This window comes from Lonchura striata, chromosome 9 (assembly GCF_046129695.1).
Source record: "Lonchura striata isolate bLonStr1 chromosome 9, bLonStr1.mat, whole genome shotgun sequence".
In the NCBI taxonomy this organism is placed as follows: domain Eukaryota; kingdom Metazoa; phylum Chordata; class Aves; order Passeriformes; family Estrildidae; genus Lonchura; species Lonchura striata.
The window spans coordinates 26,089,289-26,113,251 of record NC_134611.1 but is presented as its reverse complement, the minus strand read 5'-3'; the positions used below and the strand labels follow the sequence as shown (position 1 = coordinate 26,113,251).

Here is a 23,963-nt window from a genome sequence, read left to right as displayed (position 1 = left end):
GACTAGAAATATTGACAAAAGCTTTTGCAATTAAGCCATACTATTGAAGAACTGAAGATTCTGGAGAAAAGAAGCAGAGGACAGGTTCTGGCAGGTTCTTTGGTTTCATGCCATATAATGTCCAGGAGTAGTGGTTTTGGTTTCCTTAATTTTTCAGGTTTAAGAAGCACACTGAAATTATAGTAACTTTTTGTGGTTATAAGGCTTAAAGCAATTATTTTACTATTCTTTCAGCTCATAAAGGAAACTGACTTTCATAAACTGTGGTCAAGTAGGATGTTTTCCTTAGTGATTTTGTTGCACAAAGACATAGAAGTGTATCATCAACCTGCTGTTGCTAAAGGAAGAAATTTCTAAGCAAGTACTCTGGTCAGCATGCCTTGCTGTATGAATAAAAATCTCCCTTGGCTTTCTGTTAGTGTTCATTAATTTCAAATAATTAATTTAACCTTTTTAAATACTTTGAAATTGTATTTTGTTTTTCTCTTCTCAGTAATAGGGAGCACTAGTCTGATGAGGAGCAGCTGAGGGAACTGGGGGTGTTTAGCCTGGAGAAGAGGACACTCAGGAGAGAGCTTAGAGATCTCTAGAACTGCCTGAAAGGACAATGAAGCAGTAAGGGGTCTGTCTCTCCTTCCAGGTGACAAGAGAAAGGACAAAGGGAATTGGCCTCAAGTTGTACTTAGCAAGGTTTAGATTGGATATTAGGGAAAAAAATTAGTCATAGAAAAATTTGTCAAACCTGGAACAGGCTGCCCAGTGAAGGGAGGAGGTCACCATCCCTAAGAGATAATCAAAGATATGTAGATATGATTTGGAAAACGGTGTAGTGATGGAGGTGGCATTGCTGGGTTAAGGGCTGGATTCAGTGATCTGAAAGGGCCATTAAAGAAGAGGTTTAGATTCCTTTTCAAGATTGCAGAAGAAACAATTATGGGGAAAAAATCTCTATTTCTTATTTTCCAAACTTTGATAGAAAGGTGCCTACTCTAAAATACATCAATATTTTAACTTCTGGTGCTTCCCCAAGGGCAAAAATGTCAGTCATTTAGCTTGAAAACACCATTTGATCCCATCAAATCTGGAAAGCCTAAAAGTTTGCAATTCATAAAATTCATAAAACTAACCTATTAGGAGCAAGGCAAAAAGATTATAAAGGGTTACTCATTCTACTTTCACTTAACAGCTGTAGAAATCACCTGTTCGGGTAATTCCAGCAACAGCCACAATCCTAAGTCTTTCATTTATGATTTATATAACAAACAACTCTTCATGTTTAACAAGGTCTCACTAAAATGCTCTATTTTAAAATCAGTGAACCCAATAGAGTTCCTAGGGAATGCAAGAAAAATGAAGTCTTATTTTTTCATTTGCAGATCATGGAAGTATACTTAGAACCACCTTTCTGTGGAATTTACCCCTAAAATATTTAAAAATAAGAAACATGGATGTCTGTGAAACAAAAGATTAAACTCAAAGGTCAGAGGATGCACAATGTTTGAGGCTGTGCTATTTCCAAGCACAAATAAAATCAAGTCTGTACCAAAATCTATTTCCCTGGATGCTGAGAGGCCCTGCAACTGACTTGCTGAGGAACACTGCTGGTTCCTGATCACTTCTCTGAATGCAAGTGGCCTAAAGCTGTCCAGGTCATAAGCAAGTGTTTGAAGATGTGACATGTGAAGAGGGTCAACAACAAAGCCTAGCTTTAATCCCTTTGTGTGAAGCAGGAAGAGGAATTTACCTCATATACACAATACATCTATGTCCAGTGAAGTATAAAACTTGCAGAGGTGCACAAGCAAGGCATTATGTCTTCTTTGTTTTATTGCATGCTGGGAGAGGCCGGGAGGGAGGTGAGCAGTGCTTCTCATGGGCTGGATGTAGTGAAGCACAAGGAATAGTTGTATACCTAGCAGGGAGCTTTAGTGGACCAAGTGTATTAATCACTGTTGGTATCTTCTCCCAGCCTGAGCCAAGAGTAGCACAACCCATTGGTCCAAACAGGTCGACCTGAGAATATGGGAGGCTTAACTACTAGTGAGCATAACTTCCATCATTTCTAATTGGATTGTGACTAAATTCCCAGCACTGATAATACCAAAATGAGATCAGAGGGGAAAGCCTCTATATTCCTTTGCACAAAGATTGGAAACAGCTCTCCCCTGCTGTTGTACAATAGCACTGACCACCCAAAGATCCACAGCTTTAGCTAAAAGAGACCCATCTCACTGCCTGTTGAACACATATGAGCATGTCATTACTGTGATGCTTCTTTACAAATTTCAAAAATCAGCCCAGAAACAGTGCAAAGAGTTAGAAGGCCAAATACTAAATTATGTTAATCTACACAAAAGAAAATTAGAATAAAAAATTGTAATAGCAAAAAAGACCTGGCATGGGCTAAGGAGGAAGACAGCAGAGTGTCTGTGCTTTTCAGGACTGCTGAAAGATTGGATTTTGTTTTGGGGATCTCTTTATCAAGCATTTAAGAGAGAGCTATATGAGCTCCAAACTCCATGTTGTAGCAATGCACAACTAAGCTACAGCACATCTTCAGACTTCCTTGCAGCCCATCAGAACTCCTGTAACCATTCCTGACACTCATTTGCTTGACCCATTTCTGATAAACAAAGAATGGAGTACTTGAAGTATTTTTCCCCCTTGTTCGTCCCATTCTTCACTGGTCTCTTGTTTTGTAGTCAGAGGTTAAACTGCTGACCTCTCACCTTCAAGGCAAGTTTTTCCCCCCTTCCATAAAAGGTTTTTCACAGTGTGCAGCATTCGGATTAGCCCCTATCCCCCTGAACAAAAGCTATGCCTTTGTACCGCTGGTTTGGGCATGGAGTCCGTACATCAGAGGAAGCTGCTCCTACTTACCATTCACAATAACTATATTGTGAGGCCCCTCTAACGCCTCGTCTCTCAGTGTCTAGACTTTCACCCAACCAGCCAGCAAAAAGAAAATCCTGTAAGGCACTCAACTGAAAATTAACTATGGTATCCTGTTGTGAACCTGATGAAGACGTTATTTGAACATACGGTAAAACTTTCCATTGTTTAACATAAAGATAAGAGAAAAACTTTTAAAGCCCTGAGGTTTAAATAGTCATAGGGATCAATTAACTCATGGGTCAGTAAATGCATTTTATAAGCAAGCAGCCATTGCTTATGTGTGTCTTTAAAATAATACACAGATTATTAAATTATACCACAGCATTCTGGATATTTGCAGAGCCTAATTTTATACTCACTATGGATACACTAAAGCAGAACTCAAGACATACAAAAATAATTGTATCTTCCAAAATTAATTGAAAGCGTGGAGTCACTACTGCCCACTGTCCCAGTTATCTTCAGCAAATAAAATAAAACAAGTATGGCAAGAGAAGTATTTTATGCCTTGCTGTATGAAACAAGACCTGTAAGGAAAACTGTGACCAAGACAGGCTATCCATAAAGTTAGAGTGCAAACAAACCATTGGATTTTCCAGGGAAAAAAATAATAATAATAATAAAGGGAAAAAACCAAAAGACAAACCACATTGCAGTGACTTGTAATTTGTTTCTTTGCAACACCTGCTTTGCTGCAGCATGAATAATCCCGCAGCAGGACCACTTACTAAAGTAACATTAATAAAAATCTATTCTTTCATCTTGAGAAAAAAAGAAAACAAAACAAGTAGGCCAGGGAAAATGTCTAGATCTGAGCAATATTTTAATGTTTGAATAAGCATGTGATATATTTTGAAACTGAAAGTAATTTGTTATTGCACAAAAACTGATGTTTCCATCTTCTTGGAATTCTTATGGCCTCTTTTGAGTGCGTATTTGTAAAGAATTTCCTAGGCTTTGCTAGCAGAATAAGGCACAACTGAGGGAATGCATCTCTCTCATCAATTTCCCCAATCTGTTTTGAAAAGAGAGCCAGAGTGTCTCAAAATAAGAGGCAAACAAATTGCTGTCTGGCATAGGTTGATTGACTGGGGGGACAAGACAGGGGGGTGTGCTAGGTTTTTGGGGGGGGGTTGTTTGTTTTTTTTCTTTAAGTGTATTTTGTGCTGAAACAAGAAAGTGTGAAATCATCCTTGTCATAACAGGAAAAAGAAAACAACAACGTTTATCCTTTACCAGCACCCCACAGTGCCTGGTCATGGCAGCAACATGCGGAAAGCAACAGGATTTGGGAGTCTGGACACAAATGCAACAATCCAGAAAGGGCCTAACAACAACCTCAGTTCTCTTAACAGCCAAACAAGGTTGGATTTGCAAAGGAAGCAGAAATCAGAAGAACCTTCTGTGTCTTCAGGAGTGCCAGACATCAGGCACAGGCCAGCATCTCCCTCTGCCACATTGGTCAGTCATGCTTAAGGAAGTATTTTAATGTTCCTTGTAATGCCCTTAAAAAAAAAAAGCTCATACAGGATAGCTGTCAAACCTAGAGACTGCTGGGTATTAATCTCTTTAGCTATAAAAGTATTTAAGTCAACTTCTGATGTGTCAGGCTCTGTGATCTTTCCCAAGACTGCCTGGCCTGCTTCCCAAGGAGAGATGTGTTGGACACAGGAGTCGCTGCCTGCAACACCTGCTGCACTGCCACTGGAGCAGGAGCACCCTCAGCCTTGCACTGAACTACTGCTGCTTGGAGATACCAGGGGTAAATCCCAGCCAATTCCTGCCAATCTCCAGAAGTGCTACTGAAAACACAGCAACACAAGCATTTACTGTACTTACATTGGAAAGGCTTGCCTTCTGCACCACTGAGCAGATACACTTCTGCTCCAGGTCCACTGCAATCTGCCTTCTCACACACAAGGTCTGCTTGGGGTGAGTCAGCACTCTCTGAAGCCGGCCAGTGATACACAGGAACCTAAGTCAGCCCCCCAAAACAGCACAGCTGCCACAGAAGAAAAGCAGAGGATCTAATACTATAATTTTGTTCATGGTACCAAAGAACTTCCTTATGCAGGTCAGCTATTGACTGAGAATTATTCAACAAGATGCATGTTTTTCACATATATGTAGGCCTGTCAGAGAGCATACATAAACTGATTTCAGAAAGACAAGATGTCCGAGAAGTAACAAATACAGAGCATTAACTCAAGAATATAATAATTGAAATTGATTGTCTTATGGTTATTAATTTTAGCTCTATACCAGATTACTGACAGGACAAAAAATATTAACATGGGAGACTTCAAAATCAGAACACTTCAAAATTCTCCCTGTAGCTTCTGTAGAAATCCACAGCACAACACCACCTTGGACTACCGCCTCCTGAAAACCCAAAAAAGACTGAGAGAAGAAGATAAAATAATAGAAGCTAGGTATAGAAAAGCATCTACTCCTGGGCAGGTTCAGCAAATTACACATTCAGTTGAGAGACACAGCTGATGTGGGGGGTAAAACATCACCTGTAGAACAAGTGAAGAAAAGGAAATAAATAATCCCTATTTTTTAGGATTAAATCCCAAAAAATATAATCCAAGGGAATCAATAGTAGCATATTTAAAACAAAGAGAAGGAACCTGCACAGAAAATCTGTACCACAGCCACCAACAGAACTGCTCAAGGTTGCTGCCAAGAGTATAAAGAACGCTCAAACCCCGGTAGTGCTTTCACAAGATGGGTCCACATTTCACTCTGAGAGAAAATGTCTATTTTCAGCAGCTTCTAAACCCAGGGTGACCATGGGTACCTATGCAGGAACAATGATGGTGCCATCCATCAAGGAGGATTTTGGGCAGTGACACACAGCACGCTGTGCCTACGCCCAGCACCACCAGCTGCTGCAGGCGGGCAGAGGAATGAACTCCTGCAAAGCCTCCACCCCATTTTCCCTCTCTGCCTTGAAGGCCAGGATCTGTGTTCTGACCATTTTCCACTTTTCTTTCACTTATAAATAGAAAATACAATCTCACTAGGGACACAAATGGATGGAAGAGGTGATAGGGGCAGCGCTCTAGGCCTTTCCCTAGCCAGGCTAATCCCCCTTCAGTCACAATGAGGAAGGACAGAACATTTTCACACATGCAAAAGGGAGGCCTGATGCTTTTGCAAATCACTAAAAATGGGTAATGGTTTAGTTTGGGATACAAGCAGGAAAGAGCTTCACACAGTGCATGTTTTAGACTGAGGGGTCAGGTGTTTTGTTCCAAGCAGGCAGCCTTATTTCCACAGACTGCACGCTGAGCTCCTTGCAGCAACATCAGACCTATTTTAAGCTGTCAGATCTGGAAAGAAGAGTTAAGCATCTCTCAGAAGACATTTCCTGGATATTTCAGTCAGCTTCAGGTTGTGCTGGCCAATACCACCAAAGCACTGAATTGCAACACCTGCTGTGATTAACTTCAGCTGTTTTTATTAACCAGTGTTTTACCAGCTATGTGAAAGAGAATGTGCCTTCACATAAGGATCATGTATGCATTAAACATCAAGAAGTGCACTGCAGTGAATTAAATCCCAGAATTTTTACTTGCCCCGACAAGTAAAATGAGAAGCAACATCTCTCTTTTGCACAAAACTTCTGCAAATTAAATTTTCAATACAGAAGTCTAATTTAAGAATATATTTCTGTTGTTTTTCAAATTATAGAGCATCTCCTTAACAAACAGCCTTAGTCACAATTCACTTGCACCCAAAATTAAAGTCAAAAACAAGAATACAGAAAAACAGGGAACCAACTGCACCATGGTAAGGGGATGCTTCATTAAGCTACTAAGCAAGATATTGAAATCTCATTTCTGATGTACCATGAAAAATGTCTTTTATAGACAGTTATAAACCAAACACACAATACATATTACGAACCACCCTGCATAGATGACTAGGTTTACCTTTGTCTTCATCTATGTACTCTTGTTTACCATCTTGTTCTTTCTTACACTGTTTCTCATGCCTGACCTTCAAGGATATAGTAAAATTAACATCTAACAATTATGCAATACGCACTATTCTAAAAGCGGCTAATTAAGAAAAGTAAACTACACAGAAATGTACATCTTGACTCCCTCTTAACACCAACAGATAACAAAAATAATTACTTGTCTACCATCACTTTGGACTCAAATCATTTTAATATCAATTACTCCGTTACTAAAACTCCTACAAAAGATGGGAGTTATAGATCTGCTTACAAATGAGTAAGATTTTAAACCGTGGTACAACATATGACTCACTTCAAGCACCACAAAGCCCAGCAGCTAAGTTTAAGATAAAGGTTACCAATTATAATCCTGCAGTAACACTTGTAAATTACTTAAAAGAATTCTGATTACAAACTGTTCATTTTTCCCCAAAAAAGGTTCTAATAAAGGGTAAGTGAATACATCACTTCTTTGTTTTGCTTTTGGAATGAGAATCCATAGATTGTTAGTTCATTGTAAAAAAACCCCAAAACATGAACTTCAGGATTTGTTTTTACTTTGCTAAATATACAGGAAGGCTTTGGCAACAAAGAGGAAGCTCAGAACAGATTCATCCATTCATAAATTTTATAGCAGATTCATTCCTTTTTTATAGTTCCTTAAAATATTGATCTGTTTTCAAATCTGCTTCCACGGAAAGCAATACCAGCCTGCTATTAACAGAAACAATTGTCAAATGCCCTGAAATGCAAAAAGCTCATTTAAAATGTGAAAGAATTTTCAGCCTGAACTGAAGCAGACTCAGAGTCCCCTCCACTATTCTCTGCATATTACTTTTATTGAGTAAAAAGAAAGAAATCAAATTAAGTCTCTTGTCTTAAATGTAACACATCTCTGCGGTACCTTGAACTCCAAGAACAGAGTTCAGCAAGATCCTCCCCTCTAAAAACAAAGATATGATAGGTGATGCAACACAGCAGCAAAGTGCTAATGTGCTCCCTCCCAGGAATCAGTCCTTGGTCACTGGATTTTGTTTGCATGTCTCCTTGCCGCTCCCCGGGGAGCCCTGCACCCAGTGACGGGCACAGACACCCACCAGCTCTGCCGGGCCAGCTCTCTCAGGCAGGACAAGTTTAGAGAAGCAAAGCAACACTGGGACTGTCCTACTCCAGGCACATAAAAAGCTAGCACTCTGGAAAATTATGTGATTTCTCTTTAGTGTAATTATACTTTGAATTTTAGGATGTATATGTCGTCTTGTTTGGGGCAGTTTCAGGACTGCTCATCCACTCACTTTTACTTCAATTCCACCAACACAGCTTCTGGGCAGCAGTAATTGAGAGAGCTTTTGCTTTCTCCCTCCTGCCCGTGGAAAGATAGGCTGCAGAACAACCTGACAGCAACACTTCCCACTACCACCAAAGAACTAATACCAAGAAATGCACTGTCCTCAGTATTAGTCATTCACTTAAAGCTTGAAGCACCTACTTCCTGCAAAACGCTATTGAAAGACTTGTGGTTTTTCTGCAGAACTTGCCTTAATGGACACCCATTAGCAGTAAAGCCCCTTGATGTGGCCCACAGTAAAACATCACCCAAGCTTTCAGCAACATGATCCAGGCTTTTGACACTTCCCTTCACAGCGACTGGGGCTTGCACTTCCTACTAAAGCAGAGGATGTGTTTTACCTTTGTTGAACTATTCCCCATTTGGCTGAACAAGGCAAAATCCAACAAGGTTCAAGGATTAGGTATGGCCCTTAAAATGTTGGGGGCATTTTCATCCTTTTCCTTTAGCGCTGCTAAGTCCAATGAAAACATAAATCTCACACATGCAAAGGAGGAAGCAAAGACAATAACAGGACACTCCAAAGAAGAAGGAAGAAAATAACAGAACTCTGGAGCTCTGTAAACATATTCCAGAACTGAAAGATTTTGTATCCTATTAATAACTACTGAGCTATCTAGCCACTAGTTAGGAAGATATTTCAGCTATTGTTTATAAAGTGCTTTTCTTTGTTGACTTTGCACTATTCAAGACCAGACTTGGCTGGTATCCTGTACAATCCTGTGTTTTGGACTACCTTATCTTTAGTGTATGTGATAAGTTTTCTAAGCGCAGATAGTTCTAGAGGGGAGGACTGCAGTTCATTGTACATAAAGCAGATTTTACCCCCAGATCTGTGCATTCTATCAATGCCCATAACTTCTAACACAGCTACATAAGAGAATTCTTGTTTCACTGCTCACATTTTACCTGACAACAAATAATAACTTTATTAGAATGTTTTAAGAATTTCAGATTAGAGAAGTCAATTAGCAGATCTCAACAAAACACCATTTTCCAATGCTGCTCTGTAGCAAACACTTTCTTAAGAACCTAATGAAGTTGAAAACATTGATTTCAAATTCATCTCTCTTGGCCATTGGTGTTCAAAGAAGACCTGAAACCAAAACTGTCTCTGCCTAACCCTGCATATTCACAATATCCCAGTACATCTAGTTAATATCCTGTGAAGTTAAATAAGAGCCTCCATAAATGTTGGTGAACCATGCATGAACATGACACGGTAATTAAACTTTAGAACAATTGATAGATACTTCAAATTTGGTTTCTTTGGTTTTCAAAACATACTATTTCCTTAATGGATCAGTATTTCTCTCTGAAAATAATATTAATTTAAGATAACATACACTATAATTTCTTTTTGGCTTACAAACGTGACAGAACTTCTAACATTCGTATTAAATATCTGAGTTGAATATATACTGCTATGACTTAAAAAGAAAAACTTTAGATTCTGGAACATTGATTAATAGAAAGGCATTTTTCTAGAAAGGTATTTTTCTCAGTTTCTGTAGCACTTTCAACATTTATCTCAAATTAAGCAATCTGTATCTGTTTCATGATTTGCATTGTGTTCAATGCACAAGCACAAAGCTGCTGTACTGCTCTGCTAAGTAATATATACTGTTCCACATACCCAAAGAAACATTAACTAAATACACATCTTAAAACAAAACAAAGAAAGAAAAGACCAAACTCACTTTGATCTCTCTGCATACAAAGCACTTCCAAACATCACATTGTTTGCAAATATTGTTTATGCTGTTCTGGCACTTTCTGTCCTAGCAAGACGTTTTGTCTTGCTCCTTGAAAGATGAGTATTTCAAGATGTGCTGACAATAAAACATACTGGTCATGCTTAGATTAATAATTTCTAGTGCTAAAATACACCAAATCAGAACTCCAGTAGCAGAAGTCCCCCAGTAGTACATACCAGTATCAAATTTCCTTGTTATATTAAGATAAAAGGAGGAATGTACATGGCGAGAAACAAAACAATGTTATTTTATCAGATTATAAAATTCCATTATGTTCCTAAGAGATAATGTGAGAAATTTTGATTTGGGTCCATACAGAACCCAGTTATGTTCTCAGCAGAAATCTGGAACTGCATCTACTGCATTTGGAACTGCATTTACTTTACACAGATTGGCTCTGAATCCATGCTACAGTACAGCTGTAATGAGCAACTCTGCAACTGTCCTAAATTGAATTAATTCCAGGTTCTTTTACTAAAGTTATTAATGATAATGTTAACTGCTGAATGCATAGATCATTCTACAATCCTAGGCCATATCTTACTTACAAAGTGACTGAACACACATTCCAATTTTTATAGTCAGCACTTCTCTCTCCTTTTAGATGGGTTGTTGAATATTTTAAAAGCTGGAGAGCATCTGAAGTTCAGCTACTGTTCACCTGAAAGCTAGAATTTCTACTGGGTACTCTCCTTTTGCAGAGAGCATCTCATAACAAGATATCCTTATTTTCACACAGAGTATTTTCCAGTTTATGAAGGTCCAGAAGCCATAGAAAGTATCTCTAACCAAAACACCAAGATATGAGAAGCCACACAGATGGGTTCTCTTACAGCAAATGTTACCACAAAGCTTTCTGGGAAACACAGAGAAAATCAGGGTTTCAAAGCTGAGAGACATGCAAGCCCACATCTTGGAGGGTCAGGCAAACCTACAGATTGAACTGAAATAATTTCAGGCTGAAAGCAAAGTATTTTTCTCTTTTTAGAGCTTCAATGCATGCTGCAGTTTCAGATCTTCGTCACCTATTTAAGCTACACAAAGCAGATAATATATAAGCAGACCAAGTTCATGCTCCCCAGCAATTACCGATCAAGTGCTTTGGATCTGCCCATCCTCATGGATTTACTGGCCTCAAGAGCTCTGCTGACCACAGCCAACACAATTTGTTACCTTTTTATTTCCAAAATTCATCCTACTTCCACTGAAAACTCTGGTAGTTTAGTTTATTTTTATTATTGTTTGATCTGGTTTACCCTGTCCTTCATCACCTTCCCCAATACCAGGAGCTGAGATGATTTCTGCTTTGTTCACTTGCGGAAAACACAATGCAAATTCCCTCCAAGGACTACAAGACCTGACAAGTATTCTCAATGACAGTCTGCTGTATCTGTCAGTCCAGTAGCATCACACAAAATTGTTTATTTAAAACAAGAGAGACACCATCACTAGCTGCCACACAGTTTAAGACAGACATTAGTTTATTAATGTTTTTATTGATAGTGAAAAATGTTTCCACCCAGGCACTTGAGGGGTGGTCATCTCAAGCTTTTTTTTGGTAAAGCAGTGTGGTAGTATTGATTTCTAACATCACAACCAGAATGCAAAAGAACATTTTTCAAATAATTATTTGTGTAATACAGCATAATGTATCAAGACAAGAAAAAAGAAGTTCTTTATAAATTCCTTACTTATTAATTACACTTGCTAGTTCTGACTTTTTTTTTTCTTGCCTGACACTTGTAAAAGCATTTTTAGACTAGAACTAATAAGGTGCTGGAGGGCTCCAAACCCAAGTTAAAGCAGATGGAAACACATACTTACATTGCATGCAACATGTCCATTCCCAGAAACTAAAATGGATTTACTCAGATGCACCAATTAAAAATGCCTCATTGAAACTGAAAGCTCCGAACCTCACCTAACTCAGTTTCGGTGTCAGGAAGCTTTATTTGTCCTGGCACAGAACCACTGACATCACAGCCTCCTCTGATGTGACAGCAAAAGTTCATCAGCTGCTAGGAAACTGAACTTCTCATTAAGTTGGCAGTATTCTTAGAGGGAAAAGTTACCTAGAGGATGAATACCAGAAAAAGTCTTTCCTGGACACAAAATTCATCAGAATTTCCTCTGCTGTGTCACAATACTGTTAACTATTTTCAGTTCTATGAAATACTGCATTATACCAATTTAGTGCAATTGTGATCTTTAGATTAAATTTTCATTTTGTGTAAACAAAATTCTGACTATCTCCAAATCTGCAATGCTTCAAAATGCTGACAGGTGACAGGGATCTAACTTTGAGTTTGTGGGTTTTTTTCTTAGGAGCTAAATTTTTTTTGTGAACAGAAAAACTAGAAAAAGTCACCACAGTTGTCATTTCTTCAAAAACAGGAGAAGAGTTTAACAAAACCCAAACAGATTCAAACATAAAGCCAACAGGAAGATAGTAGGACAGAGTAAGGACATCCCTAGTTGTGTTTAGCTTTCTGATCTGGCAGTACATTTACTTGAACAAACCTGAAATACTTGAAATCAACACTAAGAGATCAATCAACAGCCAATGCTACATTGAATGGCATGAAAATCCCATCGTTCCTCCCTGTGTGACCTGCATAGTGAACTTTCCTGTCAGCTCCTGAGGCAGCCCCAGCAGCTGGAGGTGAGCGTGCCCACAGAGCCAGCCTGCCAGGTGCCACCAGAAGCAGGAAGGATGCTTCCCTCACGTTTTTAGCAGGGCCACTATTTGAAGTGAATCACAAACAGCAAACACAGCTTAGGAGCCAAGTGACCTCCAGAAGGATGCATAAAGGATCAGCTCCTGCCAGCAAGACTACATTACAGTAACTGTTTCCCTTTTGACACTCTAAAGGCACAGTAGTTTCACTCCATTATTTCAAACTCATTATAAACTTCCAGATTTCTAGATAAGTATGCAATCACCACACAACCCTTGTCCTTCACCCTTCACATTTTCTTATTTTGCATTTAAACAGAATACATTCAATGTAGCACAAACCACTCTTTTTTTTTGTACTGCATCTTAACCTGAGGATATAAAAAGTAACACTGTTCCATAATAACTCAATTTCATTCCTGGAAACAACTGCCTTAAAATGTTAAGCTTTTCTTTGTAACTTCTGAAGGAAATAATGCTGTGCCTATAATCATTATCAGCATGGCTTCCCTGTGTCAAGTGCAACTATCTCAATACACTAAATTCACTATTTAGCATCCAGTATTTAACTACTAAGACAGCAGATTTTTGCATTTAGCTAGTCCTTTGGCACAACAAAAGAACTGCCTCCTCCCAAAAGCAAATACTTCACCCCATCCACACAATGATAACACAATAATATTTTATGTGCTCTAACACAGGTTCAAGTAGCACAACAAATAAACCCTTGATATTGAACAGCATCTAAAGTCAGATGAACAGGAAGTATTTGTGTCATTCTATGGTTCTGAGTTTAAGGAATAATGCAGTGTTAAACCACTTACAGCAAAATACCTTGGCTATGAAGATTATGCCTCTATGATGATCAAACTTGCCATTAACTGAGAAAGTTTTAAAAATATGTCCCAGAGAAGCCCTAACCAATATGCTCTTCTCAGACACAAGTTTTTCATTTTAGCTAGGTTTTAATCTATATCTGAATATCCATTCAAATGTGTAAAGAAACCAGATTCAGGAAACATAATCTAAGGGCGTTGTTCAGACCTTGTTTCTAATTAAGGATTTAACACTTGGACAAAACCTTCCGAACAAGGATTGAAAATTTTTCAAGGAACACAGTATGACTGTAAACTGAGAAAGTGCAGGAAGTGCAGATACCACACCCAAAATCTTATTCAGGCCTTTTTTTCTTAACTTCTGCTTTTTCTCTTCTTTTTTCCATATAAAGTTCAATACTAAGTTTAAAAATTTTCTCCTAAATCACATTCACCAAATATAAAAAGCCTTTGTTCACTCAAATTATTCAATTCTAAGCATAAAGCTACAGCCCTCCAAAATACATGGGAAAATATTAAAGGTGGCTATCAGAAGTCATGTTTTCAGCATTTTATTACTTTATCTGTCACACAGAATCTTCCACCCTAAGTATTTGCCTGTAAATATATTTTTACCAGGATCTTGGAGTTATCACGTATCAGCCTGACGTGAAAAATATAGATTCTTAACATATTAGTTGCAAAGCAACACTATGCTCAAATCGCTCTTACTACATTACTTTAAAGAATAAAAATAGCACTTTACTTGGCCTCAGGGGTTTTTAAACCCTTCATGAACACTTATATAACTCTTTCCTTTGTAGCCTGATCATGTTTTTTTTTATTTATAAACAGAAGTATCCATTTCAACAATTAGATGATCAGCATGTGCATCTACATGTACCTGCCATTCTCCAGATAATATCATCGGTGGCAAAGGAAAAAGAAATTTAAAACTATTTTTGTTAACCAGACAGGAAACCCTACACTTCAGCCTCTTCAAATGAGTGGCAGACAGAAAAGTGTCTTACAGCTCTGCAAAAACAGCATTTTAAACCTTGGAAGTTTATCAGTTTTCAAAGTTTTTTTCAGCAGATTTTAAATCCTCCATACAAAAAAAAAGTCATTAAACTATATATGAAGAGAGCAAGCAGCATAAAATATCCCATTGAAGAGAGAGAAATTTCTGTGTACGATGGGCTGGTTGTTCAGTGTGTGGGAGGGCTGAAGCATGCTGATATTAGCTTAGGAAAATATGCAAACTCTTAACACTTCTGAATGCAAGCAATTTAAAAGCCCACAAACTATCCCCCAGGCAGCCATCTCAAATAGTGAAGTACTAAAATGAAACTAAAATTAAATTTGAAAAAAGCATAAGAACGTCAACTTTCATACCGATTGACTACATTACACACATTGCTGTTTTCAACTTATATTTAGTTATACTAATACTAGTTTGTTCATTCTATTTTATACAAAATCCTTTTTATATCAGCTTAGTATTTGTATTCCTTAACTCATCAAGTTTTTCCCTTTTAATTTCACTGCCCAAAACCCGATCACACTGCTGAAAGTGGCATATGGCATTGCATGAGAAACGGACACAGCCAGGCAAGTGCCTGCAGGGGAATCATTCATCTCGCCCAGCACTGATAGCACAGTGCCTGCCCCCACATTACTGCAGCTGGAATCTCTGCAGCAGAGCAGAGCCTGCCACCCCTCCCAGGACTGTCCTCTGGCTGCTGGGAGCAGGGTCAGCCCTCCCCACGGAGGGCTCTTCACCCTGGTAAAGAATGCAGGCGAGATAGGAGAAAGGGCTTCCTTGACCTATTTCTGCAGCAGCTCTCACCCCTTCCCCTCCTACACACACATATCTGCACCCACCTCCAAATTACACACACATCCAAGAATCTCTGGAGGTTGGTGGAAAAAAAATGATATGTAGGAAATGAGACACTGAAAAGTAGCGACATTTTCCTCCACGTTTTTGCATCTGTAGAGAAGATGAAAGTTGTAGAGACTACACTGCATTTCAGTCTTTGGAGAACGGAGGGGAAAGGTAAAAAGCATCCAAATGCCAATCTTTATTTTAAGATGCAAAATCATTCTTGTCTTAATTGGTTTTGTTGTTCATAATTTTCCAACACCCACTCTGTGACAGTGACAGTCCAAACACACAGAAGACATTGTTCATACCCTCAGGGGCTTTCCAATTAAATGCCAGAAATTTGAACACAATGAAATTACTCATTTAGCTACAAGTGGAGGGTTTAAAGATTATAATTTATGAAGGATTTAAAACTATGTTTGGTGTTTATACACTAGAGAACTTCAGCCAAACTCTGGCTTATATTCTTTGGTTTTGTCTAAAGGACACAAGTGATGCTCTACCTGCTTTTACTACCCTACCTGCTTTTGTCTTCAAAGCATTTACACAACCCTCAACAAAAGACTGATATTTTCTTCTCCTCATCAGTCAGTCCTATAGAGAAACCAGGCTAGATTAAATGTCCTTTTTAGCTTCGAAATTTCAATAGAAAAGCAAAAACCATTACAGGGAAGTAGCACTAACCTAAATAACATATGAGTTAATGAGTTGGGGCAGGGGAGCGGATGTTAAGCTCAATGAAACTTCTGAAGAATCTAAAAAGAAAGCTTTATTTTTTTTTAATACAGAGAAACTGCATCTAAGCTAAGACTATAAGCAGATATCCAATGCTGTCAAATTATATTTTACCAACTGAAAAATTTGAATATGTTAACTTAATTCTGTTAACAGTATTTGAGACTAAAAATATACACACAAATTAAATACCTTAAGAAAGCTTATCTAGTTCATAGCAAAATATAGTTGCCCTCCACAGTTACCTGAAGAACAGAGCATGCTTTAAAAACTAGAGAAACTTTCTGTGGGCCAGTACTTTTTTAGTACCCTTCCAGCTAAAACGAACAGGGAAAAAGGTCAGCAGTATATAAACACTGCATCAGAAGTTTTTACTGCTCTTAAAAGAATCCTGCAGACTTCTTTATGTATTACCACTGATAGAATTATCTTTTTCATCAGATTCAAGAGATGCTGTACAAAAAAATATAGAGCAGAGGAAATAAGTTATCTTGATCAGCACGTTACACCCAGTGGCTCAGAGTATGTGGTTAACAAACAACTCTCTAGAGTGAAGAAAAAACAGAAGAAGAAAAAGTGGTGCTTGCTCTGTCCACAATCCTGCAAGCAGCTTTGGAAGACTCCAAAACAAAACCTTACCAAAGCAAGACAGGTTACCCTTGGACAAAACTAACAACTGCATTAAACTTGTTTTTGGAATTAGAGCGTTTCTGAATTTACGTATTTTGTTAGTACCTTAACAGAGAGCAATCAAACCTCATACAAAGAATTTTGCATTTCTAAACTAATTCCTGGACTTAATGCATACAGTTTTTAACTCTACCAACACACAATTAAACTGGATTTGCGGCTTTTTCTTGAAAATTTAATGACTATAAGGCCCTTTAAATAAAAAAGATTTGGAGATCACACATCACTAAGCTTTATTATCATTCTGGCAGAAGCAAAATAAACTATAGGAGTTATTAATGCAATTCAACACAACCTATTTAACACCTTCTCTGGAAATCGTATTATCTAGTCCTAGAGTTATATAAGACTTCTTAGCATTTAAAAAAAGAAATAGAGACAAAGCAACCAAATTTCAAGGGTGTCCCAACAATTGTTCTTAGACTGGACAGAAAACGAACTAGCACTTTAAAAGGGTTTTCAAGTCAAACTTGAACAGTCAGGACTGCTTTAGACCCAAACCACAAAGTGGTTGATTTTTCTGGATTTACCTGCAGCCTCCGAGGAGCCTTTCTGTTGCTTTTTTAATGTGCAATAATCAAAGAAAAAGAAGGTGTAGCAAACAGCATCCTCTTAACCACACTGAAACCACTCTGAGTCATCTTCTCGGGAAACTGTGGACAGAAACGCTGAAGGCTTTATGTTCAGAGAAGCTGTTGCACATTGCTTTTCTACTGCATCTGCACTGCCTTTTGCATCTGCAACCCAGTTTTAACAGAACCAATACACAGGATATAAAATTTATAGACTGAGTGAAATTGCCAGCTTCATCTGTGCCCATTTAATTCAAACCCACAGTTCAGACTTAGAGGTGTGTATGCACAACCTGTACATGCTTGTGCACTCATAGATACACAGATAAATATACACTCCTCACAGAAATTAAAATGGCACTATTAATTTGGACACATCTTGTAGAAAAGTTCAGAAACATCAACCTTCCAGAAACTCAATTTACTTTTCATGATAGAAGGATGGCAAAAAAAAAAAAAAAGCTGCAGACAGCTTTGTTCAGTTAATTCCTAGGCTCCAACCCATCTCCCAATGCAAGCTGCAGTGTAATTTTCAAATGACAGAAGAGTGCCAGGAGAAGAGTAAACTTGCTGTAGGTGCAGCTGTTGAGCAATGCCTTATGTAAGACTGTGCACTTAGGACAACTGAACCACTGCTTTACTCCTGATACCCAGTAAGGGTGACTCAGCCCAAAGTGCAAAAAACTTCTCACCCTAAAGCTGAAGAGCAATTCTTGTCCTTAAAATAACACCACAGTTGTGATAAGATCTGTTATCAAGCTGCCCTATGGGTCAGTAAGTGAAAATTTAATACAGAAGGCCTACTGCTGATATTAAATTGAGCACACATTTTTGCTATTTCTTGTTCACTGTTCATTAAGGAAAAACACGGAAAAGAATTACAAAAATATGCAACTGCCTGGAAGGTAGTATAAAACTCTTTTCTGTAAGGTGCTACTCACATTGCAAGCCAAATTCACAATTAACAAATACCAGGCTGTTAGAATAGCTTAGCACTTCTGTCCCAGTCACTTAGCAAACTCTGCTGAACAGAGGCTAATTCATCTCAAAGTCTTGCGAGAAATGCGTTATGAATTTTCCTAAGTAAAAGCTGTCACATCAACTACTAATTGATGTTTACTACCCTCAGCACTGCAAAGGACTCAAAGTTATGATCTGGGCTACAATCTCATGTTGATCTTAAGTGTTTTGTCTCCTCTTTGGAGATTTACTCTGAAAATACAGTAAGCGCATATCCTGAACTGTTGAAGGAATTATGAGAATATTTAGGTAGAGAGTATCCTTTTTGCCCTCTCCTGTCTGAGGAAAGGGGTAGAAGATCACTATTCTAGCAATGCTACTGTGCATTCCTGTAGGTTAAAACAGAGTAACAAATATTCATGTAAACTACTCTTAAACCACAAAAAATCCAGAAACTATGTATCCAGTGGGAAACAAAATTTTGATCCACCTATAAATAAATACATGCTAGCACAACTGAGCCTGTAACCAATTCAAGAGCTACCTACCAAACAAGAAGTGATAAATTCATACTAACTTACATGAAATCTCTTCGGTTTCTACTCAATGTAAACATCTATGTTGAAAATAATTAATGGAATAACTGAAGAACAAACTTCTTAACACATATAAGAAACTATATGCTGCTGAATTTCATGTATGTATGATCCTTTACAGTTGGAACAGTCCTAGGACAATGTAACATCTGAAAAACTGATATTCCTTGAGGAGAGCTATGTTGTAATTAAGAAGTTATGAAAAAATACTTTTCCAAAAGTGTTAAACAATTTTAACAGCAAAATTCTCAGTCATGTCAGATTGTTGCAGGCATTTACCATCCTCACAAAAACATCTTGGAAAGAGCTCCATGTGCAGTTAGGCCACCTCCATTTTGATTTGTTAGAACAGTTATACATTGGCACAGGAAATTAAAATACAGGAGAACACAGACTACAGCAAAGCTTGAGAAGAAAAAGCTTAGGGATGCATGGGTCACATTAAGGTCTTCCTCTATCCTAAGTCAGCTCCTCCTGCTGCTCACTCATGCAGGGAGATCATAATTTTGCGGCTGTGATATTTCCACGGCAACACTGGTGACAGTGATGTCACAAATTCAGTCCTGACATAGCTTCAGGATCAAGTACAGGGAGCAGATGGGATGCGAGGGAGAAAGCCCCTATTTAAACACAAATCTCTTTCATAAGAAAGAGGCATGAGCAAAGAACCAGGTGAATGGATCGTGTTTTCCAAGTATGATATATTCAAAAGATTATCCTAGCATGAAAATCTATTTAAAGGCAAGACCTACAATACAGGGTAACTGTCAAATTTGTTAGGCCTTATAATAAACCAACCTTGAAAGCTCCCTGTTTTGCATGACAAGCCCTGTGCTTCATTTCTAAAGTGGCAGTGAAGAGAATACACTTTTGTCCCTTGTGAATTTCCTTTAGATAACTTTAACATTCAGATATATTAATCTGATACATCACTGTGCTCATAATACCATATGTAAATATGATGTAAAGCCCTCACTGGAGTGTTTGTTATCTGAACTAGATATGATACAAAAGATATTAGAACAAATCCCAGATGGGTCACCAAGTACAACAGGATGGTAACTGGACTATTCAGCCAGCACTGTTAGATTGGCAAAGGGGACTGTATTTTTGTCCTGATCTGTGGATGCATCCAAGATCAACACAAGCTCCAGGCCAGCTGAAGATGCCCTAGGCCCCGTGCCAGTTACACACTGCAGACTCCAAAAAATTATTGGTATGAAACCTCCTTCCTATCTTTGGGCACCCCATGAACCAAGAGCAACTGAGCCCTCATAGAAGCAATCGTGACAAAAAGGGGAACAGCAGAGAATGCAACCACAATATAGTCACAAACACAGTCCCCACATTAATTTGTGTCACAGTGTGAGGAGACACACAGATTTCTTAAAGATGCTCCTCTCCAGAGAGAACAAGTGATAAACAGCAAAACTACCAACCAAGAGAGGCAACGGAAGTGCCTATGACCAAAATTGAGGTGTAGGCAGTCTTTCACAGAGCTGCACGCAAGGAGAAGTGGTTTCTTATGAAGGCAGTGGCAGAAAGATGCACAAGAAAAATGAGAAGTCAAACAGAAGATAAAAGGAGTTAAAAGGATATAGATCCATGTTCTGATCACAGAAGGAAAAAGCCCACACCTTTCAAGATGAAGACCTGGAAGGATTGCCAACAGTCTAGCTCTCCAGGGGGAAAGGAAAAAAAGGGAATAAGATTTGTAGCCTGAAGCTGGGCCTAAGCCAAGATGTGAACAGGCCCCCAGGAAGGGATATTGGGTGGGGGCTGAGACTAAAAGCACAATGCAAGGAGGAACAGACCCAAAGTCAAGTAGCTAAGCAGGATTCCCAGACATCATCTCTGAAATCACTAAGGCAAAAACTGTAAAAGGGATATAAAAACAGGCAGAGTGCTATGTGATACAAGCCACAACAATGATCAGTTAGGAAAGTCCACCTGATTTGCCAAATACCAACAACAAATCTAAAAAGCAGGTGATAAACTGGAGGATGCTGGCTGGTTACAAAAATAAATAAAAGACCTGAAGACCTGCAACTGTTTAGCTTCAACAAAAATGTTTTTTTTTCCCAAACACATTAGGCACATTCCTACAACTCACACAAACAGTAATGCTGTCTGAAACATATATTTAAAAAAAAAAAAAAAAAAAAAAAGGATGGTTTGGGGCTATAAGCTTCTACAGGCCTCTTACTTGTTAAAGTAGTAAACTCTGGAAATAGTATCCTTTAGTACAGTAGGATATGAAATATAGTTTATTTTAAGATGCAGTTTATTGTTTTTACAGTTGTGATTAAGACACAGCTGTCACAGACTAACATGACTACAATACAACCCCAACAAGACTCCTCCTCTCCCTTTGCTTTTGTAAGGCCAGCAACCTCAGATGAGAACATGAACCGAGTTCCCGCAGTGGACTTTCAAGAGGTCACTTTAATTTCAGTACTGGAAAGCCCATCTTCTTTTTACCCAAGAGGCAAAAAAAAAAGTCTCTCTCAGACCACTCTCGCACTACTACATCTCTTTTTCCTCATGTTTATAGAGATGTGAAAGTGATGGCTGATACAAGCTCAAGGCAGCTCTCATTGCTGTTTTTATGGTGTAACAAACCAAGGCAGCTGCCAAACATGAGGTACAAAGAAAGTCTCCTCCTATTGTTTTTCAGAAAATAACTTACTTTAGCTCTCTCACACGGATCAAAAGTAACACTCCCCTGATAGACAGAAGTCAGCTGTTCTTCTAAAATTAAATCTTACAAAAAATCAACATTTTAAGAGTAGAAAACACATTTAAAGTCCAAGTTGTGTAAATATACCATAGAGAATAAAAATATTTTTACAACAGCTAAATCAAAACCCCACAACAACTACAAAGTAATACATTTTAAAAAGCAATAAAATAATCATAGGTACATTCTAACACAATCTCAGTCCAAAAGCAATTCAAAGTATAAAATAACACTAGATTGGGATGACAATTATTTTTTTCCAGCTCTCATTTCTCTACATAAATATCATAGGCAAAGTGCATTACCTTCGTTTTCTGAAGCTTGGCATTTTACTTTCAGTACCAAATCAAAGGTACGTTCTGGATTTTCCCTGGAAGAAACAAACACAATCGATTATCACATACATATTTCAGATCTTATTTCTACTGTTATATCCTTTCCATTATTTTTGCAGAATAATAAATAGAATTAAAATATCATTAAAACAAAATTAGTACTCAGATTAGTTCTAAGGAAGAACCAAAACATCACATTTCCCTATATGGCCTTAAGAAAGGAATAAGAAAGATAAACAAGCTAAACTTTGTGATTTATTTACATTATATTGTCACTGCCATATATATATATATATATATATATATAAAATAGCTTTTAAGTCACTCCATAACTCATCTAACAGTTGAGAAAAAAGCTATTAAGCTCCTTATCAATCAATCAATCTGCAATATTAATGAAGTCACAGGCAGCCTTTTCTACAGCTATGTCTTATTTCTACTACGTGGGAATAGCCCATCATTAGACTTCCATTTGGATTCCCTGTGTTTAGCCGCTATCCTTTAAAAGCGCCTGATTACCACCCCAAGGCCGAGAATCGTTTGGCTTCCTCTTTCACCAGGTATCGATCGATGGCCAGCTGGGACTCTAAAGGCTGAACCTCAGGCGTGATTCAGCGCGAGAGCCAACACGCGTGCCCTAACTGGGGATGGACACAAGCCCCAGCTAGCCAGGAACTCGTTTTATCGAGTGCCTCCCTATCTGCAGTAGCCATCAAGGGCAGCTGCGTGTGACGGCCGGCGCCTCTTCCACCTGATGATAATAAAAAACTGCATGTGCCAACAGCAATTAACACTCAGCCTAATCCCAAACTACATACTCATTGAAACAGGTCTAAATGCCATTACCATGCCATCCACCCCTCTCTGCCTACCAAGCACACTGCTATTTATATTAAAAACAAGCGGTATAACCGCACCCATATCAATTATCTATTTAACCACATAAAAGGCTCACACTAGAACTCCTATCTTGTGTAACACTCCCACTGAAATCAGCTGGAGATTTAGGCAGAGGGAAAAAAAAAAAAAAAACACCATTATTTGGTTCCAGGTTTCTAGGATGCTTCACATAAAGCAAATTAAAACATTGTTGTTTCTTTAAATAAAGTATTGAATGAAATCCAAAGGCTGAGCCAGGGAAAAACTCAGCTGTCACAAATTAATTGATTCAGTTAATGCTTTCACTGACCTCAGCACCATCATCCATTGAGACACACAGTTATAGTCCAATTTGGATTATGAAGACATAAACTGCCCATGTCACACTTTTTCCTTGCATTTTAAAGCATTTTTTAGGGGGAAATCCTGTATCTACTGATCCTGTGTATAGGAGATTAAATTCTGGTTTGAGTTACAACAGCATAAATCCAGGACATTGGAGATTTACTCTGGTGTTAAACTGTCCATTTTTCCTCTGGCTGGTGAGCAGGTTCAGAATGAAACTGATAAGGCTGTGCTTGGTTGAGTAACCTAGAAAACTGAACCACAAAATTACTTCATTTAAAAGAATTTACATCCCCCCATGACATTGCTCTAGCTTAGGCCTTGGGTTCATCCTCTCAGGTTGAGGTTTTTTAATGTGAATCAGTTTGTGTTACAATCACCAAATGAGTGTTTCTAACTCAACTCCTAGATGAGTTACACTCAAAAAGCGTCTTTGAAGTAATACTGCCTTCTGTCTTTCACTGTAGTACGCTAAAACTGCTTTTGCAGGAAAATGCTTCTAAGTTTACTCTTCACATCCCACTACGCTTAGAAGTGTCAAAAATGTGTCAAACTAATGTGAGAATTGTGAGCCTGTCTCTGGTCTCTCGTTTCCCTGCCAGCTCCGCGGTGCCAGCCTGCTCAGCGCGTATAGACACGAAGCTGTTTGTCAATTGCCGAAAGCCGTGTGTAACATCTTGTCGCTTTCAATGACACCAGAGCAGGCGGCCGCTGCCGGAGAGCAGCCTGGACAGCAGCGCTCCCAAACACCCAAGGAACCC

At 38.5% G+C, this 23,963-nt stretch overlaps 1 protein-coding gene across 4 annotated transcripts in view; it reads right to left on the bottom strand.

Moving 5' to 3' along the window:
• DENND1B (DENN domain containing 1B) overlaps positions 1-23,963 on the bottom strand; it is a 152,442-nt gene that overhangs the window by 127,572 nt on the left and 907 nt on the right. For all 4 annotated transcript variants that reach the window (XM_077785491.1, XM_021547477.3, XM_077785492.1 and 1 more), the window contains exon 2: positions 21,949-22,013. In XM_077785491.1, coding sequence (XP_077641617.1) covers positions 21,949-22,013 — 65 coding nt within the window. The remainder of the gene's footprint in view (positions 1-21,948; positions 22,014-23,963) is intronic.